At 44.3% G+C, this 27281-nt stretch overlaps 2 protein-coding genes across 3 annotated transcripts in view; one reads left to right on the forward strand and one right to left on the reverse strand.

The window, feature by feature from the left end:
- The window catches only part of LOC129160818 (zinc finger protein 585A-like), a 91354-nt gene that overhangs the window by 36807 nt on the left and 27266 nt on the right, over positions 1-27281 (reverse strand). Inside the window, exons 2-3 of one of the 2 annotated variants that reach the window (XM_070551436.1) lie at positions 3178-3238; positions 2232-3097 (exon numbers count right to left, since the gene is read on the reverse strand). The exons of the other annotated variant lie outside the window; for it this stretch is intronic. Of the exons in view, the coding sequence (XP_070407537.1) occupies positions 2232-2550 (319 nt within the window). The 5' untranslated portion in view covers positions 2551-3097; positions 3178-3238. The remainder of the gene's footprint in view (positions 1-2231; positions 3098-3177; positions 3239-27281) is intronic. 2 annotated transcript variants of the gene reach the window in all.
- Positions 1-27281, forward strand: part of LOC139069967 (uncharacterized) — a 474557-nt gene that overhangs the window by 8442 nt on the left and 438834 nt on the right. The gene's annotated exons all lie outside the window — the stretch shown is intronic.

The raw sequence follows: 27281 nt of genomic DNA on the forward strand, positions 1-27281 counted from the left end.
CACGCTGGTGTCGGAGGCGTCCACCTCGAGGGTGAACTGGCATTACGGATCAAGTCTGTGGAGCACAGGGGCGTTAGTGAACTTCCTCTTTAAGGTCTGGAAGGCAGCCTTGGCTTCTGGGGACCAGACAAAAGGGTGATTAACAGAGGTCAGGTTTATCAGCGGGGCGGTGTTCTGGCTGTAGTTCCTTATTAAACCTCCTGTAAAAGTTGGAGAAGCCCAGGAACCTTTGCAGTTGTTTTCGAGAACTTGGAGTGGGCCACTCAGCGACCGTTCTGACCTTCTCAGGGTTTGCATTTAGCCTCCCGCTCTCGATGATGAATCCAAGGAACTTTACCTTGGGGATGTGGAACACACATTTCTCCGCCTTTACACATAAGCGGTTCCCCAGGAGAAGCTGCAACACCACCCTGACGTGTCTTACATGTTGCTCTAAAGAGTTAGAAAAAATCAATATATCATCTAAATGAACTGTTACAAATCTATTTAGAAAGTCTCCTAAAACAGAGTTCACTAGGGACTGGAACACAGCTGGTGCATTAGTTAAACCAAAGGGCATCACCAAGTACTCGAAATGTCCAATGGGAGTCTTAAACGCGGTCTTCCATTCGTCTCCCTGACGAATCCGCACCAAATGGTAAGCGTTCCAGAGATCCAGGCGGCTGAAGATGCTGGCATCCTGAATGGGCTCAAAAGTAGATGTTAGTAGGGGCAGCGGGTATTTGTTCTTAACGGTAATCTGATTCTGACCCCTGTAATCAATGCAGGGTCTGAGTGTTCCTTCCTTCTTCGGAAAAAAGAAAAAAACCCGCTCCTAGAGGTGATGGGGAGGGTCTGATGAGGCCGGCCGCAAGGGACTCCTGTATGTAGCTCTCCATGCTCTCTCTCTCTGGTTTAGAGAGGTGGTAAAGGCAGCTGGAGGGAAGCGGAGCCCCGGGCAGTAGATCTATGCTGCAATCGAATGGCCTGTGTGGGGGGAGAGATGACGCCCGATCCTTGCTGAAGACCAGGCTGAGGTCGTGGTAGACCGGTGGCACAGAGAACATGTCTATCCTTTACGCTGGAGGAGAGGTGGGGCTGCGGAGAGTGGGTGAGGCTGAGCGGAGGCAGGTCTGTGAGCATCTGGAGCTCCATTCCTCAACTCTGTTAGTCTCCCAGTTCACGTGGGGGTTATGGAGGGAGAGCCAGGAGTGTCCCAGGACCAGAGGTGACTGAAGCGAGGGAAACACATAAAAAGCCAAAGCCTCCGCGTGGTTACCTGACACTCGTAACTGCAACGGGATGGTCTGGTGAGTAATGGTTGACAGATTCCGACCGTCCAAAGAGGACACAAAGAGCGGAGTAGGGAGCCGAATGGTTGGGATCTTCCATCTCTTAACCAAGTCCGGGTCCAGCAAGGACTGCTCACAACCAGAGTCACCAAGCGCTTCTATGGGAAACTGCTCGGAGTTAAAAAACGCAACACACTGAAGTACACAGCGGGAGCTCGCAGAAGAAGAGTTACTGCCCACCAGTAGTCCCATCTTTACTGGTGGGCTCTGCCTTTTAACAGAGCCGGACAGGCTTTAGCAAAGTGTCCTGGCTCCCCACAGTACATACACAGACCTGACCTGATCCGATGTGACCTCTCCTCCCAGGTGAGGTGGGTTTTACCCAACTGCGTGGGTTCCTCCGTGGTGGTGGGCTCCGCGGAGGGCCGAGTACCCGACACATGATGGCGGTCCAGTGTGGGGATGGTTCTGGTACTGGAGTTCTGGTACCGCAGCTCATGTTGACATTTGTCAATGGCAATGGCCAGGCGGATGAGTTCCTCCAGAGACTGGGGTTCCGGGCACAACGCCAGCTGGTTTTGGACTCGTTCGTTGAGTGACTCAGTGAAGGCAGCGAGGAGGGCTTTCTCATTCCAGGATGACCGAGCTGCCAGGGTTCTATACTACACAGACAAGTCAGAAACAGATCTCTACCCCTGCGATAAACTCCACAGTCTCTTTCTGATGTCCTTAACAGACTCAGTACTGCCAAAAGTTAATTTAAAATCAGTCAAAAAGTCCTCCAGGAGTCCGACAGAAAAGTAGTACAGTGGCTCTTCGCCTTGGCCCATCTTAGGGTTCTCCCACAAAGTAATCGAACTACGTAAGAGATCTTGACTGAGTCCGAAGGGAAAGCGCCTGGTGAGTGCTTGAAAGCGAGCCGACACTGCAGCAGAAAACTGTAACAGTCCTCAAACTCACCACTGAACGTAGGCGTTGGTGGTGAGGAGGCTGGACGGAAGTAGGAGACTTCCGGGGGAGCTGCTGCTGCAGGTCCTGGAACTGCAGGAGAAACGGGGGCTGCAGGCGGAGGCTCCGCAGCGGGGGCCTGGGGCGGCGGTTGGGACAGTCTGAGTTGTACCTCTCGTACCATGGCTTCCAACTGCTGGAAACGGTCGTTAGCGGCTTGAAGCTGTTCCATAAGCAGAGGCAGGGCTTGCTCCTGCTGAGACAACCTGTTGAGCAGATCGGCAAGAGGTGAATCTGCGGGGTTAGCGGCTTGGCCGGATGATTCTGACATGGTTTTGGGAACGAGTTTAACTTAAGACATGCAGAATCACCACTCGCGCACCAAACAGGTAAAAATAAAGTATTCTTTTATTTAAATAATCGAGAACTGAGGACGCACTGGATAAGGCCCAGTGGGATTGCAATGGAACCGCAGCGTCTGAGGAAGGGAGAGCAGAGGAGCAGGTGAGTACAGGGAGGCAAGAAAAAAAAACAAGTTAGGTGCAGAGTTAAGACTTACGTGGAGCTGGGAACTGAGGAGTTAGGAAGGGTAGGTGGAGTGCCGGGGTGAATGCAGGAAGGGGGGTGTCCAGGAAGGGGGGTGTCCAGGAGAGGGAGCGCGAGGAGAGCAGGACAGCGGGCCGGCAGGGAGGAGAGGAGAACGGTGAGTGCTGCATCCAGAAGATTTATGAAGCACAAGTGAGTAATACAGCGGAGGTGAGTAAACCAGTGGGACTGTGGAAAGGTAACAGAGGAGCCACAGGAGAACCAGAGGAGCCTCAGAAGTCCAAGGAGGATCCTGAGGAGTCAAGGTAAGGCCCACAACGATCCAAAAAATCCTAGGAACAGGTAAGCAGGGTAAATCCACAGAGACTCAAAATTTCAAAAAATCAATCATCAGGCGTGGAGGAGTGATCACCTCCTCCTAGTATAGCTGGACCCGCTGATTGTCAATGAGCTGCAGCTGGAGCCTCCCTCTCCTGAAACACAGCAGCTCAAAGATAGAAACAATGAGAGGAGTACTCACCCCGGTACATGACACGTCCTTGGACATGAGACGGCATTTTGATGATGATCTGAATTGTATCAACTATATATATACTACATGCTGATAAATTATTGCTTTATACAGGTACAAACATGTAGTACCTAGTCTATATTTATTGTTTTTAAGAACTTTGCTTTCTTTTCTTGGTTTTTATTTTCCTATCTTCCTGTCCTGTTTGACTCTGATCTTCCTGCATCTCCCAGTCCTCCAGAAAAACTCCTGCCTACTTCCTTCTTTTTCACCTCACAAGTAACTTTTTAACTAGCAGATCAAATTGATTGATTGACCGCAAAAAAAGCGGAGTGTGCGCAGAGCTGCCCGGCTGCGCCAGTGACGGGCACTGCAGCGCGAGCTCGTCCACACGTCATGCTCAAATACAGACAGAATTTACCAGAGATAAAAATGAACGAACACGAACGACTGTGTGTTAATTATATATTTTTTGTGACGCCAATCAATCAATCAATCAAATTTTATTTGTATAGCACCTTCTACAACCTTATCGGAAGCCCAAGGTGCTGAACAACATCATTAAAGGAAAAACATTCCCAGTACATGGGCATAAAAGCAGGATAAAAACATAAAATCATAAAATATCTAGCAAACACTATTACAGATAAAGAGAGATAACGGAATAAGACTAATCGGTAAAAAACAAATGTTGGACAAAATAAAATCAAGCATCTGGGTTAAAAAGAAGAATAGTTAAAACCATAATGTCAGGGCAATTCAATTGACCCTAGAGCTAAAACGCAATCAGATAAAAATGAGTCTTTAAACGAGACTTAAAGACTTGAAGGGATGGTGCTTGCCTAATGCTCAGTGGCAATTCGTTCCACAGAGTTGGAGCCAAAATAGAAAAAGCATGACAACCCCTCGATCGAAATTTCGACCGGGAGACCACCAGAAGTTCCTGCTCGGCTGAGCGAAGAGACCGAGATGGAGCATACCTGTTCAAAAGCGCAGTAATGTACGAGGGGGTACTGCCCTGGAGGGCCTTATAAACAAGAGTTAAGATTTTAAACTTAGCTCGATATTTTACCGGGAGCCAGTGCAAAGCAGCCAGCACTGGGGTAATGTGCTCTCGACATCTAGTGCCTGTCAGGAACTAGCCACAGAGTTCTGCACAAACTGGAGCCGTGCAACCGTGCACTGGGCCAGACCAGCATACAGAGCGTTGCAGTAGTCCAGCCGGGACAGGACAAAGGCATGCAACACAGACTCCAGATGAGCTCTGGACAGCAGAGGCCTGATCCTGGATAGTCTTTTCAGGTTAAAGAAACAGGACCTCACCACTGTATTTACATGAGCGTCAAGATTAAGTGATGAGTCGATTTTAATCCCCAGATTACTGACCATTTTGTTTTCATAGGGTGTCAATGGGCCAAGGTCAATATCAGCACCAGAGCCATTTCTTCTGCCAGGACTAAGTATTATGACTTCCGTTTTGCTCTCATTTAGGTGCAAAAAATTAGAAGCCATCCAACATTTTATGTCCTTCAAACAATCCAGTAAAGGAGAAACAGATCTATCCTCCCCACGTCGAAGAGGGAGATAGATCTGGCAGTCATCAGCAAAAAAATTAAATTTCATATTATGCTGGCGAAGGAGGACTCCAAGAGGAAGCAAATGCACTGCAAATAGGAGAGGACCAAGGACAGAGCCCTGTGGCACACCCCAACGAAGTTCCACGCTGGGTGACGTTACCTCACCCATCTGAACACTAAATGTCCTGTCTTGAAGATAAGAGCTAAGCCATTGGAGGGTCTGCCCAGTTATCCCCACCCAATGCTGTAGTCGGTCCAGAAGGACTTCGTGGTCGACTGTATCGAAAGCTGCAGATAAGTCCAGCAATAGCAGGACAACATCGTTGTCCATGTCACAGGCTAAAAACGTGTAATTAAAAACCATTAAAAGAGCAGATTCAGTGCTGTGACCTTTCCTGAACCCTGACTGAAAGGTTTCCCATAAATCATTTGTGTCGAAAAAAGCAACCAATTGTGAATACACAACCTTCTCCAGCAGTTTGGAAAGAAAAGGGAGTTTTGAGATGGGCCTGTAATTAGCTAAGGTTGTTACATCCAGCCCCGTTTTTTGTAACATAGGATGAATAACAGCCTTCTTAAACGAGGACGGAACCAAACTAGAAGTAAGACTGCCATTTATGATTGCCAACAGCAAAGGGCCTATCACTGGAAAGAGTTCTTTATAAATTCTAGGGGGCAGCACATCACAAGGAGAGCCAGATGAATTAAGCTGAGCGACCAGTTTTTCCAAGTCTGATAATGATACAGTCTCAAATGTTTCCAGTGTAGCCTGGGGCGGCTCTGGAAGTAGGGAGTCAGGTGGTGAGTTTGTAATGGCAGCTCAAATAGCTGTAACCTTATCAACAAAAAAGTGAAGAAAGTCATTACAAGTTTCAACTGTGGGAGGCAAAGAGCTAGAATCAGAGAACTCAAGTAGCGAATTTACAACAGAAAAAAGAGTGCGTGGATCGTGAGAATTTTTTTCCACGATATCAGCAAAGAACTTCACCCTTGCTTCCTTAAGAGTTTGCTGATAGCTAAACAAAGATTCTCTGAATATCTCACGAGAGACTTGGAGTCTGTCTTTCTTCCATTTCCTTTCTGCCCTCCTACAGGATTGCCTGCAGGCCCGAACATCATCAGAGAGCCATGGTTCTAGCCTAGGCCTCGTCTTACTAATCCTAAGAGGTGCAATTCTATCCAAAATGTTTTTACAAATACTGTCAAATTGGAGTGTAAGCTCCTTTGCATTAAGTGACATTGTGTGTAGCTCACTTCCTTCTGCTCACCAAACTCAGTAATCTTTGCTGCATTTAAAACACGACGAAATCTCACATGAGAAGAAGCCACAGCAGGCACGCAGGGCAACTTAAAATCACATAAAATGGGCGAGTGATCAGAAAAAACCGGGCTCAGTATCTCTACACCAGCAACAGAGAGACCAATAGACATCACTAAATCCAAGGTGTGTCCCTGCGCATGAGTAGGTCCCAGGACCCACTGTGACAGATTAAGGGAGCCCAACAGATGTAAAAAGTCTTTGGCCAATGGCTTATCAGGGCAACACACATGAATATTAAAATCACCAAGAATCAAAACATGATCATATTTTAGCATGTTTACAGACAGGAGGTCAGAGAAGTCCTTTAAAAAGTCCACATCAAATTTAGGAGGACGATATATCAACGCCACGAGCAACAGAGGAGGTGGGCCAAGTTCAAACAGGCACATTTCAAAGCTGGAAGGAGGATTCGATGGAATAAGCTGTTTACAGTTGAAGTGCGATTTATACACGACAACCAGTCCACCGCCTCTGCCAGAAGACCTCGAGACATTAAAACAGCTACAACCCACTGGTAGTAGTTCCAGTAAAGCACTCAAATCTCCCATAGGCAGCCAGCTCTCACATATGCACAGGAGTTCCAACCCCTGTGCAACAAAGAAGTCTTTCAAAATGAAAGTTTTATTCATTACCGACCTGGCGTTGACCAGACCTAGCCGTGTGGGATGTGGAGTCGTCTCAGCGCTATTTAAACCCAGGGATGTGGATGCTACCCCCGTACAGGTCACCGGGTGGAGATTCGCTGGGTTGACTCCCCTCCATCGGCACCGAGACACTGGACGAAAGCGCGGGTGCGCAGTCTCCTCTTCAAACCCCACCAACGGCACGAGGCAGGACGGGGCCGGCTCCAACAGGTGTGACGGCGCCACAAGATGACAGCTGATACCCGTCAGCTCAGCAAGCTCCCCACGTGACCGTGACAGCTTGGACCGTAGTCTCACCCGCCGTCCACCACGCCTTCCACGACCCCTACGACGCTTCCTCCAGTTAGCCCGATCCAGGAGCCGTCGAGGCACAAGCGGTGGTGCCGAGCGGCACTGGCAGGAGTACGAAAAACCGGAACTCCTCCAGTCCGTCCAAGCACCCAGTTTCACCAGGCCAGCAGCTGACCAAAGTTCTAGAAGAGCCTCTCGGTCATAAGTCAGCAACAAAGTCATATTACACACGAAAACACTCAAAAATAATAAAAAGATAAAATATCCGACAGGAGACAGACGGCTTGCCACGTACACCGGCGCCATCTTGAACATCTTTTCCCGGATCGGGAAGTAAAGCCCGAGTCCCGATCGAGTCTGAAAACACGTGATTGGGGCCAATTTCCGAGCATGTGATTGGATCGGGACATTCCTAGTAAATGTAATACGTGTTATAAGAAGAAACTGTGGGTGGAGTGACGTGAGATTGTAAGGCTCGCTGCAGAAATAAAAACACAGAGCATCAACACTCGTCTGTAACCCATAAAATAATAATGAGCATCATGCTGCTAGATCAGCAGCTTGTGATGACAGTTAGTTCTGCTCACTAGGTCAGCTGACCTTAATCCACAAGATGGGGCATATGGCACTAGAATTCCAGATAAACAGCTAGGAGCAAGGCCATTTAAACATTTGTAGGCCAGAACCAAAATCTTAAATTGAACACAGAACTGAACTGGGATCCAATGCAGAGAGGCAACAACTGGAGTGATATGATCAAATCGACCAGTGCGTGTCTAAAGATGGGCTGCAGCATTTTGAACTAGCTGCAGCCTAGCAATGCATCCATGATCAACACCCAGGTAAAGACTATCGCAGTAGTCTAAACAAAATGCATTATAAATGCATGAATAAGCTCCTCAAAATGATTCCTCATCAAAAAGGACTTATAAAGATTCTTTAGGTGAAAAAAGCATACTTGAACCACATTATTGACTTGAACATCAAATTTAAACTGAATATCAATCTTAACACCCAAATTAGACATAACATCCTTTACATCATATGAGACCGATTAACTACAGGAGCACCACTTGGTGCAAACATAATCGACTCAGTCTTAGACTCACTAATCTGGAGAAAATTACAACCCATCCACAATCATTAACCTCACAAAGACAACTCAGAGCTAAATCCTTAGCTTTAACCGGAGCATAGACCTGACAATCATCAGCATAAAGATGAAAGTCAAGCTCATATTTCCTAAAGATGGCCCTAAGAGGGAGTAAATATAAATTGAAAAGCAGAGGACCAAGTACAGAGCTCTGTGGGACCCCATATTTCAGGGGAGCATCACTTGAGCAGAAGCTACGAATCTTAACAGTAAAATACCTGCCAGACAGGTAGGAACTCATCCAGAAGAGCGCTGAACCAGAGAGACCAACAAACTTCTCCAGTCGATTGAGAAGTATAACATGATCAAGAGTATCAAAGCAGCGGTCATATCTAGAAGTAATAAAAAGAATGTCACCCACATCAGTATATTTGTAAATATCATTGAACACTCTCACAAGTGCAGTTTCAGTACTATGCTTTGTTCTAAAAGCTGATTGAAAATTTTCTAAAATTTGTTATTATTTAAATGGTCTGACAATCGCTTAAAAACGACTTTCTCCAGAACCTTAGAACGAAATAGCAGCATAGAAATAGGTTGATGATTGGATACTACTGAGACATCAAGACCGGGTGTTAGATAAAAACTGATATTATTATTATTGAACTAATATTAATGTTTTGACTGTTAAACATCTGGTGCCTTATTAAACGTAGCTTCATCCTGTTCATCCTGTTGATAGATACCAGGCTCCAGTAGGTTTTACGAGGAGGATGACCTTGCCTTGGAACCGACCTTTATCAGTAAATCTCCCTTGAGAAAGTCTAGCAATAGCTTTGTTACATTTAGGGTGCACCTGGAGAAAGTTTAGACTCCCTTTACAGCTGTCCCACCAGAGAGTCTAAGGAATGTCAAAATGTGTGTGCGTTAATCTTTGTGTGTGCTTAATAAATGCTTTCGGAAGGCGTCAGTTTGATGAGAGTGAACTGCAACCTTGTCTGGTGTGTATCTTTCCTCTCCACTTTGCAAAGTCTAAATTGATTGTTGATGATTGGTATTGGTGTTGATCGATTGAGGTGGTGGTCCCTTTTTTAAATAAGGGGACCACCACCTCGGTCTGCCAGTCCAGTAGGACTGCCCCCGATGTCCACACGTTATTGCAGAGCCGCATCAGCCAACACAGCCCCACAACATCCAGAGCCTTAAGGAACTCCGGGCGGATCTCATCCACCTCCCGAGCCTTGCCACAGAGGAGCTTTTTAACCACCTCAGTGACCTCAGCACCAGAGATTTGAGAGGCCAACCCAAAGTCCCCAGACTGCTTCCTCACTGGAAGACGCGTCAGTGGGATTGACGAGGTCTTCGAAGTATTCTGCCCACCGATCCATAACGTCCTGAATAGAGGTCAGCAGCACACCGTCCCCACTATAGACAGTGTTGGTAGCACACTGCTTTCCCCCCCCCTGAGGTGCCAGATGGTGGACCAGAATCACCTCGAAGCCGTACGGAAGTCTTGCTCCATGGTCTCACCGAACTCCTCCCATGCCCGGGTTTTTGCCTTGGCGACAACCCGAGCAGCATTCCGCTTGGACTGCCAGTACCATCAGTTGCCTCTGGAGTCCCACAGGCCAAAAAGACCTGATGGGACTCTTTCTTCAGCTTGACAGCATCCCTAACCGCTGGTGTCCACCAGCGGGTTCAGGGGTTGCCACCACGACAGGCACAGACGATCCTGCGACCACAGCTCCGGTCGGCCGCCTCAACAATGGAGGCACGGAACAGGGTCCATTCAGACTCAATGTCCCCTGCTTCCCCCGGAACATTTTGGAAGTTCTGTCGGAGGTGGGAATTGAAGCTCCTTCTGACAGGAGACTCTGCCAGACATTCCCAGCAGACCCTCGCGATACATTTGGGCCTGCCTGGTCTGACCGGCATCCTCCCGCACCATCTGAGCCAACTCACCACCAGGTAGTGGTCAGTTGACAGCTCCGCCCCTCTCTTCACCCGAGTGTCCAAGACATGTGGCCGCAGGAAACAACAACAAAGTCGATCATCAAGCTGCGTCCTAAGGTATCCTGGTGACAAGAGCACATATGGACACCTTTATGTCTGAACATGGTGTTCATTATGGACAGTCCATGACTGGCAAAGAAGTCCAATAACAAAACACCACTCAAATTCAGATCAGGGGGGGGGGTTCCTCCCAACCACACCTCTCCAGGTCTCACTGTCATTGCCCACGTGAGTGTTAAAGTCCCCCAGCAGAATGAGGGAGTCATCGGAAGGAGCGCTTTCCAGCACCCCCTCCAAGGTCTCCAAAAAGGGTGGGTAGTCTGAACTGTAGTTTGGTGTATAAGCACAGACCAAAGTCAGAACCCGTCCCCCCACATGTAGGCGGAGGGAGGCTACCCTCTCATTCACTGGGGTAAACCCCAACGTACAGGCACCAAGATGGGGGGCAACTAGTATGCCCACCCCTGCTTGGCGCCTCTCAGTGGGAGCAACTCCAGAGTGGTAGAAAGTCCAACCCCCCTCAAGGAAACTGGTTCCAGAGCCAGAGCCATGCGTTGAGGTGAGTCAGACTATATCGACTCTGTAAAACAATCCATTTCATATAAATTTTGTAAAATCGATTCATTGGGCCTAAGATCAATTTTTTTCCCCTTGAACCAGAGTGGCCCATCGACTCATTTTGCTGCAAAGACTACAAATCCCATGGTGCTTTGAGGCGTCAATATGTCATTCGAAGCGTCTTTCCTTTCTGTTTACAGTCATTAGCATCCATGCAAATAGCATCAGCATCTGAAGCGTTACCCTCCTCAGTCTGGGACAAACTGAAAACACGCATTTTACAATACCCAGCACTATAAACAATGGTTAATAAAAGATAGTTCACTTCCTGAACAAGCCAGTTCTAGTGAGCTACCTGCTTCGGCTGACTGGGTAAGCAAAGCATAAGGAACCATCCTCTTTTTTGACCTCAAGGTCAAAGCCATCTTTGCAAGCGGCATCAGAACAGAACAGTTAGGCCAGCTTCCTGCAGTCACCTGGAAGGTTTCTCAGACCACACGGGCCATATCTGGGGTAGAGCTACGTGCTCCAATACCAGAAGTCCAACTCCACCGGCAGTATGTCCGTACCGACGTCGCTGACCCCCTGGATCGTACCGGGAACCTTCACCACAAGGGTTCGTAGTCTCTGCCTAACTGGCGTGGATGGTTTTTTTTAATTATTGATAGTTTGTTCAACCGTACAGTCAGACTGATTTTACAACCCAGACATCACAAGTTTCTAAGACACTTAATAAGGTTTTGCTACATAACATCTAAGCTTACATCCCATCATCTCATTCACTGTCTCAGTTATCTTGTTTCAACAATCATTCATCATAATTTGTTCCATGTCATCATTAGTAGTAGAAATATAGTATTAAATGGATTTTTATAAACTATATTGTTGCCTCTGTCTCAAAGTATTACGCAGGTGTGATTTCCCTGAACTACCAAAAAGACCTGGTTTCATCTTAGATCAAATTTCAAAAGATCAGTAATATTGATAATTCATATTTATGTGGAATATCACATCTTATTGATCATTTATTACTACTTACATCATGTTACAACCCTCAAGGAGGAGGTTCAGGTCCTTACCGATAAGTACCTCACACCACAAAAACAGCTTCTTCCCCTCTGCTGTTAGACCGCTGAACACCTATTAACAGTTTCAACCACATAGATATGTACCAATCACCTATATTCTTATGCTTATGATTGCTTTTCCTGCTATGTTCCTTGCCTCAGTTATTTATGAAGCATCCTCATTTTTAAATTTCCTGCGGAGTAGGGATGGTCCGATCAGGTTTTTTGCTGCCGATCACTGATACTGATTTCCAAGAGTGCTGATCACCGATACCGATCACGTGGATTGGCCATAAATTTTCTAAGTTATAATGAGTGCTACAGGCTACATTATCTGAGAATAAAGGAATAACATCTACTTTAAATGGCCTGTGTTAATTTAGACAAAAATGTTTCTATTTTTAAAGAAAAAAAGAAGACTTGCAGCACAATTAGTGTGTTTGTTCAGATGGCGCTGCTTGTCCTCTTCACGCAATGAAACCTTGCGTTTTATTGGCTTTTATGTATTTTTGTTGTCTCTGATGCTTTTTATGAATGGCGTGGCTTCTCTGGTGACTAATGATCGAGCTGCGCTGATGAGGCTTCGTCGTCCTGTTGATGTAGCGGGCGCTGTGCGCTGGGAACCTCACGGATGGCGTTGCTGTTTGGACTGCCCGTGTGCCCACCCCCCCACCCCCACCCCCAGCCTTGATGTGTCGGCCCTCTGTCCACCCCAGCTCGAGAAGGAAGCATCGTAGAAGATGGGGAAAGCGAGGTAGCCAGCGTGTGAGACGTCGGGCTGGACTTCCTGGATCCCTGAAGAAGCGGCTGGTCCAATTCGGCCCAGCTTGTGACCCGGTAGCTCCGAGACGTCTGATGGATTACTCTGCGCCCTGCCTTGTGAACTTGGCCGGCTTTGAGGGTGACCTGGCACCGCGCCTCGGCCATTCGGCTAGGGGACCTCGCCAGAGTGGAGTTGCTGGGAGAATCTGCGCTCGGTTACGGGCTCTGAGCTAGAGGAGATGGTGCCCGTGCGCGACCCGGTTTGTTCTGGTCAATGCCAGGTCTGTGCAGAACAAAACTTTTATTCTTCTGGATTTTTTTATTCAACATGACTTGAGTTTTCTGTGCATCTCTGAGTCCCGGATCCTGTTTGGTGACTCAAGCGCCCTGTTGGAGCTGGTACCACCTGGCTGCCCCTGTTTTATTATCCCTAGATTGTTGGGCAGAGGTGGTGGGCTGGTAGTTGTTTTTAAATCCAGCTTTCCTTGTAAACAGCTTACACCCATCATGTCATTTTCTTCCTTTGAACTGTGCCTATTTGAACTGTGCATCTCCCCCCGCCTGCTTGTTGTGCTGATTTATCACCCTCCAAAGACAGACTCTAACTTCCTTAATGATTTCTATGATCTTCTGGCAGACTGCATCCTAAAATACAACTATGCCCTACTTTTAAGTGATTTTAACATCCATATCTGCTGTCCTGACAATGTGCTTGCTAAAAGCTTTTTGAATTTGCTAGATTCATTCAATTTAACTCAATGGGTATCGTCCCCAACTCATGCCAGGGGTCACACCCTGAACCTGGTTCTCTCTTTTGGTCTCCCTGTCATGAACCTTGAGACTTTGCCTCCTGTGTTCTCTGACCACTTTCCAATACTCTGTGATGTTACTTTGCCATGTCCTGTCCCTGTGTGTGAAGCACCAGCTACTAGGTTCAGAGCCCTGGATGCAGAAACTGTTGCAAAGTTTGTGGACTGTATGTCTAAGGTTAGAGATCTTTAACCCAGATCCATCTAACATTGATCACTATTCACAACACTTTGATTTATTTTGTAATCAGGTCCTGGATGTGGTTGCCCCTCTCAAGCTTTGTAAGTCTAGGCCTAGGAGGGAGCCTTGGCTCTCTGATGTCACACGGGCTTGTAGGCGGACGTGTAGATCCTCTGAGAGAAAGTGGAAAAAGGATGACCTACAGGTCTTGCGTGAGTTGTTCAGAGAATCTCTGGTTGCTTATCAGGATGCAGTGAGGGTTGCTAGAACTGCATATTTTGCAGACATCATTAAAACAAACTCTAAGAATCCCAAGATTCTCTGCAAACACTGAACTCTGTTCTGGTGTATCAGGAGCCCAGCTTCATGTCTCCTACAGCTGCTGGAAACTCTGTGAACAAAGAATTTGTGAAAATCTTCAAAGTGTCGGGCATTAGAGCAGCTATTTCTGGTAACTCTGAAGAAACCTGGTGCTGATGTCTCTGTGATCGAAAATTACAGGCCTATCTCTACCCTGCCTTTTACATCGAAACTGCTTGAGAAAGTCGTTTATCAGCAGCTGGTCTCACATTTAGCTGACTCTGATCTGTTTGAGGTTTTCCAATCAGGGTTCAGGTCTGGCCACAGCACAGAGTCGGCTCTACTGAGGGTCTTAAATGATATCTATCTATCACTAGATCAGCGTACATCTGTGGTGCTTCTGTTGTTAGATCTGACGGCAGCTTTTGACACAGTTGACCACGAGATTCTGCTTGATCGCTTGGAACGATGGGTTGGGATCAAAGGGTCTGCTCTGGATTGGTTTAGATCGTATCTCCACAACAGGACATTCTGTGTTGAACTGGATGAAGTTTTTTCTTCTTGGGAGGGGCTCCGCTGGGGGTTCCCGCAGGGATCGATCCTTGGTCCTCTTTTGTTTGCCATTTATCTGCTTCCACTGGGGTCAATCTTTCGTAAACATGGCCTAGCGTTCCATCTCTATGCTGACGATTTCCAGATTTACTCTCCATTGTGTCAAGAGAAAGGTCTCTCTATCCAGTCCTTTGTGCCCTGTCTTAACAAGGTGAAATCTTGGCTAATGGCCAACTATCTGTACCTGAATGAGGGAAAGACAGAGCACATTGCTTTTCACCCCAACAGCAGGGCTGTGGGTCGTTACGTTGATCTTGGCCCTCTTTCTCCCTACTCAAAACCAGTTGTCACCAGTTTGGGGATGAAAATTGATGCTGGACTTAAATTTGATGCTCACATCTACTCTGTGATCCGGTCCAGTTTCTTTCATCTGAGACGCCTTGCAAGCCTATGCTATCGAGAGCCCACCTGGAGCGGGTACTCCATGCTTTTGTAATTTCTAGGATTGATTACTGCAACTCTCTATATGCTGGACTGGGTCAGTCATCACTGTGTCGCCTACAGGTTGTGCAGAACAGCGCAGCCAGGTTCCTGACTGGGACCAGGAAACGGGACCACATCAGTCCGGTTCTGGACTCCCTGCACTGGCTTCCAGTCTGTTATCGTTCACACTTTAAACTCCTCGTCTATGTTTACAATTTCTTCCTTATACATCTAGCCACACGCCTGAACAGACATTCCTCTTCACGTGCTCTGCGCTCCTCTGACCAGGGCCTGCTCGCTGTCCCTCGTTCTAGGTGTCGTACTCGTGGGGCCCGGGCTTTCTCAGCCCTAGCCTTGTCACTCTGGAACCAGTTGCCACCCTCAGTCAGGCTGTCCCCATCTCTGCCAGTCTTTAAGAGTCGCCTAAAAAACCCACCTCCTCTGCTTGGCGTTCCCTGAACGTGTTTGAGTCAGGCCCTCTTTTATGTTGATTTTATTTCCCTGCTTTCATTGGTCTCTTTATTCCTTGTTTTACCCATTTGTCTTCTACTTTAACGATTTACCTCTTTTGCTCTATTTGAATTGGTTTTATTATCGATTTATTCATCAAGTTTCACATTTCTCATGTACCGTGTTCAGCGCCTTGGGCTTTTCGACAGGTCCGCGGAAGGCGCTATATAAATAAAGCTTTGATTGATTGATTGTTTTTGACCACAACTTCTAAACCTGCTGACAACCCAAGGTTTAGAGCTGAAAATGTCTTGGATGAGAGTTAATAACCAGAAACGTCCAGATGTTTTCATTAAATCTCTTAGGTTGATGGTTTCCAGGATGACTGAGAATCTACACCTACATGCTGAAGCACGAAGCATCACAAAAGTCAAAAGGAAAACTGAAACACTTAAATGTAGCTGCTACCAGTAACAATCTAACAGATTTAAACTATTAAATAATACAAAACATCCAAATTAATAAAACTATTTCCCACGCGATCTTTAGTTAAGTTCAAACGCTCTAGAGTTCGGGCCGGCCACCTTTAACTTTTTAACCATCGACCCTTGACAAGCCGGATAAAATCTGTTGCACGTTACCACCTGAACATTCAACGGTTCCTTTAGAATAAAAGCTGAACTCACCGACCCCTTCAGGGTCTCGCTGACGTCTATAATAACTTGTCGTGACCTGAGAACATTCCAAGGACAGTCTGGTCGGACCACGGTTGTTTCTACAAGCTTTGGGTCCATAGATATTCTGGACCTACAACGGAGGTTCTCGTGGGGTACATAGACCGACAGGATGGCGTTTGCATGTGGTTCTGAAACTCCCACTATAGTTTAGAGTGGAACATCATTTGTTGGGTATTTTTATAATTGTACCTTTTTGAGGCCTAAAAAGATGCCCATTTTGTGTTATTGACACTGCATGAATCTCTGTTTTTGCCAACTGTTGTTCATGAAAGGTTGAGCAAGGATGTTGATTGCAACTGAAACCTTTGTAACTCTGTAACCTGAGAAGGCCCCGCCTTCTCCCCCATCCTTTGCTGTGAATAAAGCCCCAGGGAATCTGAGGAGACTTGGGAGTGACGTGGGGAAGCCTAGGAGGAGGTTCCTCTGCGTTAACTCTCCATATTTTGGGGACTCAGGGTAAAATGTCTTCCTTGTTGTCATGTGTGTTATTTCAGGTTCCAGGGTTATGGAGATTAAATATTACCTAACATTCTGGTCTCCTGATGGAGAATGCGGGTATGCAGAGCTGGTGAGGTGAAGGCTTTGAGGCTGGAACAGAGGGGGGCTGGTTAGCGCCATGGAGGGGTTTCTGCGCCCAGCTCTCGCATGACGATTCATGGACATTACAAATAATCTCTCTCTCTCTGTGTGTGTCGTCCTTTAATGTAATATGGGATAAATCTAAAATTACCTATCAAATGGTGGCCCGTACGGGGAACGCAAAGCCTGGCGGTGGAAGATTGTCTCCAGGGAGCCGCGTGGCGCCACTTCTTCATCAAAAGTCCGGGGGGCTGCAAACTGTCCCGTCGGCCGACTAAATATAGCTCTGCAGACGAACTTTCATCAACAGGCTCTCGCGCTCGGAACTCAGGACGAATGTACCACGCAGAGGAGAGTGAGTACCTAAATTAAATTGCACCTTTTTCTTAATAACTGGACGACAGTGATTTTACGCTGGTAGTGATTTTTTGCCATTCACGCACGAAAGACGTTTCGTGCCCCGGCAGAGGACTGGGCTGAGAGTCGCTGGACTTTGTCCTGGACTCCGTTTGTCTCTGAGAGAACAGAGTAAACGCGAGGGAGGTTGTAATTAGTCCGTGTCTGCGCACATGGCCCCCCACGACGGACTGTGGGTTGTAATAGAGTTGAATGTGCAGACTCACTATGTGAGCATGGTGGCGCAGTGGTTAGCACTGTTGCCTCGCAACACGAAGGTCGCAGGTTCGAAACTCGGCTGCGGCCTTTCTGCGTGGAGTTGCGTGTTCTCCCCATGCATGCGTGGGTTTTCTCCGGGTACTCCGGTTTCCCCCACAGATCACAACACGCCCTATAGGTTACAAATTGTAAGTCGCTTTGGGTAAAAGCGTCTGCTAAGCACATAAACATAAACATGTAAGCTCACTGTTGCTGGAATTGTTAAATATTTTATGGTGCGTACACTCAAATTAATCACCGTTATTTGGCTTAAAGATCTCAAATCGGTCTAAATTTCCAGTCTGTGTTATGTGTGTTGTGATTTTTCTGGCATCATGGGGCTGCGTCCCATTTTGTGTTGTGCAGCCTGTGATTAATCTCATTGTGTCTCTGTGTATGAAACCTGCAGGTTCTGTTCTAAGTGTGATTGTGTAGCTGCAGTTCTGTCTGTCTGTTCTGTTCCGTTCTGTGCATGTATGAGAAAGTATGACTAAAGTTCTGGACGATGGACCGGTCTGGTGTGTGTGTGTGTGTGTGTATGGGTTTACGTGAATGTGTGTGTGTGTGTGTATGTTGGTAGAGGTGGATTGGCTGCCGTCTCGTTGTGTTCGTGTGTGTGAGTGAGCAAAAGGCTCTGAGTGTGTGACTTGGCCGAGATCTGTGTGTGTGTGTGTGTGTGAGAAACAAAGGGTAGGAAGTGAAGAGACAGCGAAGTGTTAATTGATAGGGGATGGGAAGAAATGAGAGGTTAGCAGAAAGAAGGAAAAAGCAGACAGGTGGAGAAAAGAAAGAATTAAAGAAGGCAGAAAGAGAGGAGGTTTTTTTGTTTTATATTCAATTTCTAAATTCTTAATGTTCAAAATACTTTTTATCCAGACAGGAAGGGTTCATTTGATGACAAATTACCCGGGTATGTTTATTAAACTGGTTTGTGCGGTACCTGTTTATGTTCAAAACTGCATAATTGACAGTGTGTTACACTGATGAATGTGTGTGTCCATTAAATCCGAGCTGGAGCCAAGATGCTCAATAAGCTATTGATCTGAGGGGAGAGGAAGACGATGGAGTAGGACGCGAGTCTGGGAGCTCCTGCCGACTTCGATTAAATTGATATTCCTTTGCGCTTTTTTGACCATATTTCTTGTCCTAATTCTGATTTTTGAATTATTTTGTTGGGACGTTTTAATCGGCTCGGCATAAAATGGCAGCAAAAAATGTAAAAACCCGCAATGCTTCTCAAACACAACTGAAGCTTGGTTTGCAAACCGCGGCCACACCCTCGAGTGAGCCGCCGTCTCCGGCAAAGTTTCCCTTGGGCCAAGCTAATCCTGATATCGAGGCTCTCAAGGTCGAGTTGCTTGCTTCGTTGAGGAATGATATTGCTGACATTTTTAAAAAAGAACTTCAGGACACTCTGGGTGATGCTTTGTCCACCATTAAGTTCGACCTGCAGGCTGTGAAGACGCAGCTGGCGATCGATAAAGCTGCCAATGACTCTACCATGTCCGAGCTAAAAGGTACGGTCAAGGAGATGGAGCATGCACTGACTGTTTGTTCTGATGATGTTGCTGAGATGAAAACTACTATCAAGAGCCTCACTGCTCATGTAGCCAAGCTGGAAAACAAGTGTGAAGACTTGGAGTCCAGGTCGCGGCGCAACAATGTTAGGATATTAGGAGTACCAGAGGGCCCTGACACGTCCACCACTGCTGCCGTAGCCTCCTTGCTAAAAGAAGCATTCGACCTGGGGAAGGAGCCGCTTTTGGATCGTTCACACAGGACCCTCCAGCCTACACCTAAATCTGGCGACCGACCACGAGCTATTATATGCAGGTTTCATTACCACACTGATTGTGTTGACATTTTACGACGTGCTAGAGAACGCCGACAGATTAAAGTTGGAGACCGAACCATCTCAATCTTCCCCGACTACACCGTCAAGGTGGCATGGGCTCGTGCTGCATTCAACACGGTCAGGCAACAACTCCGTGGCATTGAAGGTGTCCGGTACGGCCTGCTTCATCCAGGACGACTCCGCATCACATACAAGGGTGTTGAGAGGGACTTTGTCTCAGCAGAAGAGGCAAGTGATTATGTTAAAACTTTGATCTCTGGGTGAGCCTGAATAGCCTCTTAGTTTGATGCTGTAATGTAACTAAGTGCTCACGCTCTCGTTAGGTTTAACGCCACCTGTGCATTGTTTTCTTAGACCGCTGTGCCAGTTATTATACTGTTGGTGTGCTGGTTCCTTTTATTTTCATTGTTAACTAATGAGACTGGATTATATGATATACTCTAGAGAGTTCAAAGGACTAGGTGGTATGTTGTTAAGCGCACACTGTTATACTGTAGAGAAGTTGGCGAGAGGTTGTGGTTGTTTTTTTTCTTTTCTCTCTCTTGTTCCCTCTCTCGCTTTTATCTTGTATTTAGACGCCAGTTAGTCCAATCACTTCTGTGAACCATTGTTTTTGCTACTTTGGGGTACACTGCTGTCTCCTTTGTTTTGTTTTGTGGAGACTTGGGGTGTGTTGGGGGGGGGGGGGGTGTTGGGGTTGGGGGGGTTGGGGGTGTGTTGGGGGGGGGCTGTCCCACTTGGCTCTTCATGGCCACCTGCATCTTGGTTTTGTCTTTTTCTTTCTCCTTTTTATGAATGGTTAATGGTAATATAGACCCCAGCATTGCTGGGTCAGGTATGCCTCTTAGGTTTATTAGTTGGAATATCAGAGGTATGGGTAACCCTGTTAAGAGATCCAAGGTTTTCACTCACTTGAAACGTCTGAATTCTGACATAGCCTTTTTACAGGAGACTCATCTCCGTATTAAGGATCAACATAGGTTATATTGTCCTTGGGTAGGTCAGGTTTTTCACTCAAATTTCAATTCAAAGGCTAGAGGAGTGGCCATTCTCATCAATAAGAAAGTTAAATTCTCTTCGACCAATGTTATCGCTGATGGGAACGGTAGATACATAATTGTTGCTGGCACCCTAATGCAGAAAAAGGTTTTGTTGGTAAACGTATATGCCCCGAATTTTGATGATGCTGAATTCGCTAATAAATTACTAAGTAACATCCCCTTTCTGAATACACATTTGCTTATTTTTGGTGGTGATCTGAATTGTGTTTTTTTCCCAAGCTTGGATCGTTCTGGTCCTCGTAATTTGACTCCATCATCTATGTCTAAAACATTTTCAGATTTTATGATACAGAATGACCTTGTTGATCCATGGAGACTTCGCAACCCTACAATCAAAAAATTTTCGTTTTTCTCCCAGGTCCACCAATCTTATTCCAGGATTGATTATTTTTTCATCGATAGAACTCTCAATTCATGTGTTACTAACTCCGACTATTCTGGTATTGTAATATCTGATCACTCTCCTCTGCTATTAGATGTTCAACTCTCTACATATAAACGTAGTCCTCCTCTTTGGAGATTTAATTCTCTCCTTTTGGCTGATAAAGAATGTTGTGAATTTATTTCAAGCTCTATTGACGAGTTCTTGTTGTTTAATCGGGATGATTCTGTTTCATATTCTCTGCTGTGGGAGACTCTTAAATGCTATTTGAGAGGTCAAATTATTTCTTATTCTGTACGTACTAATAAAAAGATTAATGCCAGGCTTAAAGAACTTACGGTGGCAATTAGTAACTTTGATCAAATTTATGCACTGAATCCTTCTCCAGAATTACTCAAGCAGCGCCTTGATTTGCAAGCCGAATTTGATCTTATGTCAACCAAAGAGGCTGAGCACTTATTACTACGCAGTCGTGGCTCATATTATGAATACGGTGACAAGGCTAATCGCTTGTTGGCGCATCAGTTACGACGTCAGGCCTCTTCACGTGTGATACCTGGTATTAAAAACTCTTATGATAATATTACTACAGATCCTTTGGAAATTAATTCTACCTTTAAAGCATTTTACTCTTTGTTGTACAAGTCAGAATTTCCCACGGATAAAGCTAAAATGAATGAATTTCTTCAGTCTCTTTCAAACCCGGTTATCGGTACTCATAAGGCCGGGCAACTGGACTCCCCACTATCTGCTGATGAAGTATTAAAAGCTATTACAGCTATGCAGTCTAATAAAGCCCCAGGCCCGGATGGGTTTCCTATTGAATTTTATAAAACATTTATTGGTAAACTGGCACCTTTGCTTTTGTCTGTGTTTAACGAGTCCTTGGAATCAGGTTCATTACCTCCTACTTTCACGCAGGCCACCATAGCGCTCCTTCTTAAAAATGACAAGGACCCAACTTCCTGTAATTCTTACAGGCCATTATCTCTGCTTAATGCCGATGCAAAGGTATTGGCTAAAGTAATTGCGTCTCGCCTTGAGGATGTGCTTCCTCAAATTATCTCCGAAGAGCAGAATGGCTTTATAAAGGGACGGCAATTATTTTTTAATACCCGTACACTCTTTAACGTTATTTACTCAAAGCATCTATCTCAACTTCCTGAACTTGTGATTTCTTTAGATGCTGAAAAGGCTTTCGATAGGGTGGAGTGGGAATACTTGTTTGCAGTTTTGAAGAAATTTGGTTTTGGTGATAAATTCACTTCTTGGATTCAGCTTCTTTATTCATCCCCTAAAGCCAGTGTTCATACTAATGATGTTTATTCTGATTATTTTGCGCTGGGTCGTGGTTGTCGTCAAGGTTGCCCTTTGTCACCTTTACTCTTTGCCATTGCCATCGAGCCGCTGTTCATTACATTAAGATCTTCTTCTGTATTCAAGGGAATCCCCCGTAATGGAATTACACATAAAGTATCATTGTATGCGGATGACTTGTTATTATATATGACTGACCCTGCTCGCTCCATTCCTGCTGTTTTAAGTATTCTGGAGAACTTCAGCTCGTTTTCAGGTTATAAATTAAATTTAGGGAAAAGTGAGTGTTTTCCAGTTAATACGGCAGCACGTCAACTCCAACAGTCCGATCTACCCTTTCGTCTTAGTCCCTCTGGGTTTAAGTACTTAGGGGTTAACGTGACTCGCTCTCTATCTGGCCTTAAATCAGCAAGTTTGTCTCCTCTTTTATCTAGGATCACATTTGATATTCAAAGATGGGGTAATCTCCCGCTTTCTTTAATCGGTAAGATTAATGTCGTTAAAATGAATATCCTACCAAAATTTTTATTTTTATTTCACTCAATTCCCTTATTTTTGCCTAAACATTTCTTTGCTTCACTGGACAAGATTATTGGTTCTTTTATTTGGGGAGGGAAGCCGCCTAGGGTTTCTAAAACGTTGCTGCAGCAATGCAGATTTAGTGGAGGACTTGCATTACCTAATTTTCTAGCTTATTACTGGGCCGCTCACATTCAAAAACTCTGCTACTGGCTAAAATCTTCTGGTTCCTCGTGGTGTAAATTGGAGCTATTATCATGTAAGGGCTCCTCTTTACCAGCTTTGCTCTATTCCTCTTTACCCGTAAAACCCTCTTTGTATACTGATAATCCGGTGGTTCTTAACACACTCAAAATCTGGTTTCAGTTTAGACGACACAATAATTTTGTAATGCCATCCTCTTCGGGTCCTCTAAACAACAATCATTTGTTTCCCCCTTCACTTTTGGACACGACATTCTCAGTGTGGTGTGACAAGGGTATAGGACAGTTTAAACATTTATATGTGGATGGTGTGTTCGATAGTTTTCCCAATTTGTCTTCTCGTTATAATCTCCCTATTACCCATTTGTTTCGCTATTTTCAAATTCGAAATTTTGTTGCCAAGTGTTTCCCGAATTTCCCCTTTTTACCTCCAGAACAGCGGTGGGAAACTATGTTAAATTTTATTCCTCATCACAGAGGAACCATTTCGAAACTTTATGATGCTATTCTGTCTCTTAGTAACCACTCTAAGGTTAAGCTTAGGGATATATGGGAAGGAGAACTAGGAATTGGAATACATGAGGAGTCTTGGGAACAGGCTATAGCAAGGGTACGATCTTCCACCTCCTGCGCTCGTCTTGGACTTATCCAATTTAAGGTCATTCATAGGGTGCATTTCTCTAAGTCTAGACTTTCTGAACTGTATCCGGAAGTGGAAAATAAATGTGATAAATGCCAGGGTTCTCCTTGTCACCTTAGCCACATGTTTTTTTTTTTTTTTTTGTGTCCTGAGTTACAACGTTTCTGGACAGGGTATTTTGCTATTATGTCAACTGTTCTTGGGGTAACTCTTTATCCTTGTCCTCTGATTGCGGTATTCGGGATTCCTGACCGCTCACTTATACTGGACTCCACACAAAAGGATATCATTGCCTTCACATCCTTATTAGCGAGACGTTTGATATTGTTACATTGGAAGTCTGCTAAGTGTCCTACTGTTTCCCAGTGGCTTAAAGATGTCATGTTTTTTTTAAAACTTGAAAAAATTAAATATACGCTGAGAGGGTGCACGGCCAGTTTTTTTCATAAGTGGCAACCCTTTATCTCTTATTTTACTAGTTTAGAGGTATTACCTGTTTAATTGTACTTCTGTTATTGTTATATTCCGGTAATATGTTTGACGGTTGTGTTGATCTGCGTGGGACGGGGGTGGGGGGGTGGGGGGGGGCTTTTTTTTTTTTTTTTTGGTATGGTTTTTTTGTCTAAATGTCTTGTCCCCCCTTTTTTTTGTTGTTGTTCTGTCTGATTGTTGTTATTTACCTAGAAAAAATGAAGAATGGTTAATTGTATTTTGGTAATTGCAAGTACTGTTGTTTTCTTCTTTCAATAAAAATATAATTAAAAAAAACTGCATAATTGAGCATCACAAAGCAATGTTTGTCATCATTTAAATCTCTCTGATGTCTGTCTTCATGAGACGAGTCTAACTAGAAATGGGCAAAAAGCTCAAGAAAGAGTGTGTGTAGAAAACAGTTGCTTTAGTGCCTGCTGACATGTTATCTGAAGAAGTATTTTTGACATATGCCCTTATCTGCATTAAAACGAATAGGGTGGAGGTGATTCACGCGATTGCCCCTCAAAGTAAACTAGATCCCTGTGAAAATAATTAAATACCCTTTTTTACTGAGCATGCCATATTTCCCTTAATCTTTTATTGATGGATTTGACCCCGAGTTACAGAATTTGAAAAGAACATTAATAAAAATACAAACTTTAGAAAGTTCTATATAGATAGTTTAAAACAACCCCAAACTAAATGTTTCGACCTGGTTTATTGTTTCCTCTAGAACTAATTAAGTAGACGTGGTTTAATTTTAACATTGTAATTTACAGTTGTGGTCAGAAGTTTACATACACTTGTAAAAAATATAACATAATGGCTCTACTGAGTGTCCCGTTATTTCTAAAACTCTGATTTTTCTCTGATAGAGTGATTGGAACAGATACTTCTTTGTCACAAAAAACATTCATGAAGTTCGGTTCTTTAATGTCTTTATTATGGGTTAACAGAGAAAAGTGATCACTCCATTTAAATACATACAGTATATATATATATATATATATATATATATATATATATATATATATATATATATATATATATATATATATATATATTAAATACAGCTTAGCACCGTCATTGTCCCCATTCCCTGAAAATATCATAAATTTGGTTTTATTTTCATTTAGTGATAGCTTGTTGTAATCAAACCATTTTTAATTGAACCCAATTCATTTTCAACCTCTTGTAATAATTTACTCATATTTTTTCCCCATACAAATGAAATTAGTATCATCTGCAAACATAATAAATTTTAACCGAGACGATACAGAAAAGATGTCGTTCAGGTTTAGGTTGAATAATTTCGGTCCTAGCTCTATTCTTCCTAAACCCATACTGATGGTCGTTTAAAAGATCAAACTTGTTGATAAATGCTTCAAATCTAATTACAAAAAGTTTCTCAAGTATCTTTGAAAACTGTGGCAGTAAAGAGATAGGTCTATAGTTACAAGCTAATAATTTATCACCACTTTTATAAATAGGAATAACTCTGGCTATTTTCATTTGTTCAGGGACTGTGCCACTTGAAAAGGATTTATTACAAATATAAGTAAAAGGTTCAATAATGCAATGGATAACCTCCTTGATGAGAGACATATCTATCCCATGAAAATCTAAGGACTTTTTACTTTTGAAACTATGTACCACTTGGATCACATCACTTTGGCTTACACTGCTCAAAACCATTGTATTATTATTTTTATTTATTTCATGGTTAATGTCAACTTCTGGCAGCTTTTTAGCTAGATTAGGGCCAACATTCACAAAATATTTATTAAACTCATTTGCAATGTTCTTTTCATTTTTATTGTGAATATCCAGGGTCGTGCAGAGACCTTTGACGGGGCGGGTGCTCAAAGTATTTTGAGAGTTACGTTCTACAAAATAGCCCGCAACAGGAGATATTCAGAAAAAAAGTCAATTTTTTTTACTATTAAAAAGCTCTAAGTAAGAAGCTCATGAGGTTTTTACTTTGAGTCGGGAGTGTTTAAATTAGCCAGAGAAATGTGAAAAATGTTTATTTTGTGTAATACTGTTTAAGAAACATGATAAAAATGTGTTGTGAGGCGTTTTACAGCGTTAGATAGTAAAACAGTCTTTTAATAGTAAAAAAAATGACTTTCTGAATTTCTCCTGTATTTAAAAATTGAAAGTGTACAACTATGCCGCGTTATATTCACCTGGACACAGCTTGTCTGTATATTTTTCTCCGCGGAGTTGTCCTTTTTTGAATGAGGAACACAGTTATGGGTTTGTGCCGTTTTTTCTCTTAATGAGAACATTCTTATAAACAGACGTGCTAAATTTGGCAAGCGCATGATTCACAACACGGAGGAGATTCACGATTGCATCTAGTCAATTAGAAGTAGAACACCGCAGACTGACACGGCAAAAAAACATGTTTTACATCCACTATAACAAACTCAGCTAAAACACCAAGTCCAGCTTGTTTATTTTCTGTTACTTACCAGGCTGGCTCTTCCAAATGACGGCTCACTTGACCGCGGTGCTCTTTCTCTGCTGCATCAGCCCCCACATGCTTTCGTCTCAAATGTTCACTTAGGGACGTCGTGCTTCCGTGCCATGCTAGATGGTTTTTGCATATTTTGCAGGTCACCCGTCTTTTCAAGGCATCTAGAGTGAAGTGCTCCCATACTCGTGAGGTTTTTGTCCGGGGTTTCTCTTCAGTTTTGTCGCTTCTATTTTTCTTCCGTATTTCCTCTTGTTCCGCCATCTCTCACAGCAAGATGAGAGTCAGTAACGTGATACGTCATGGAAACCGAGGGCACTCATTGGCTCATTTCTTCTTCTACGGCTCCACTGGTAGATCAGTGACTCATTACTGCCACACACTGGCGGCAAATTTAACAGCTTGTAACCGATGTCAGATTGTGGTAAAAATAGACTTTATGCGGTAAAATATGATTATTAAACAACTAATCGATGACTAAAAAAGTTGTTAACTATTTTAATAATCGATTATAATCGATTAAATCGATTAGTTGTTTCAGCTCTAGTTATGGAGGTTAAGTATTTTCTACCAGATAATTGCAGAATGCAGGTATACAGAGCAGGTGAGGAGAAAGCTTTGAAGGCTGAAGCAGAGTGGGGGCTGGTTGAGACACACACATGGACATTACAAATAATCAATTTACTCTCTCTCTCTATCAAAGGGTGTGTCGTCCTTTAAGGTAATATGGGATAAAATCAAATTACCTAACAGCGTCACTCACTCTGGTTACTCCAACAGGAAACCAGGTGTTCCGGGAATTTCTCCTACCCCGTAAACCGTCCTACCCGTCGTTCCTGCGCATGTGCGCGCATGCGCACAACACAAAAAGGGAAGCAAAGCGCATCCGGCTGTGATTTCATGCTACTCCGTTGTCAGATTTGCAGGAAAATAGGTAAGTAGTTAAGTATTAGTACTTTTTATTGATTTATTTAAGCCTTTGTGATTGTTTGTCAATATTAAAG

Source organism: Nothobranchius furzeri, chromosome 5, assembly GCF_043380555.1.
Source record: "Nothobranchius furzeri strain GRZ-AD chromosome 5, NfurGRZ-RIMD1, whole genome shotgun sequence".
NCBI lineage: Eukaryota > Metazoa > Chordata > Actinopteri > Cyprinodontiformes > Nothobranchiidae > Nothobranchius > Nothobranchius furzeri.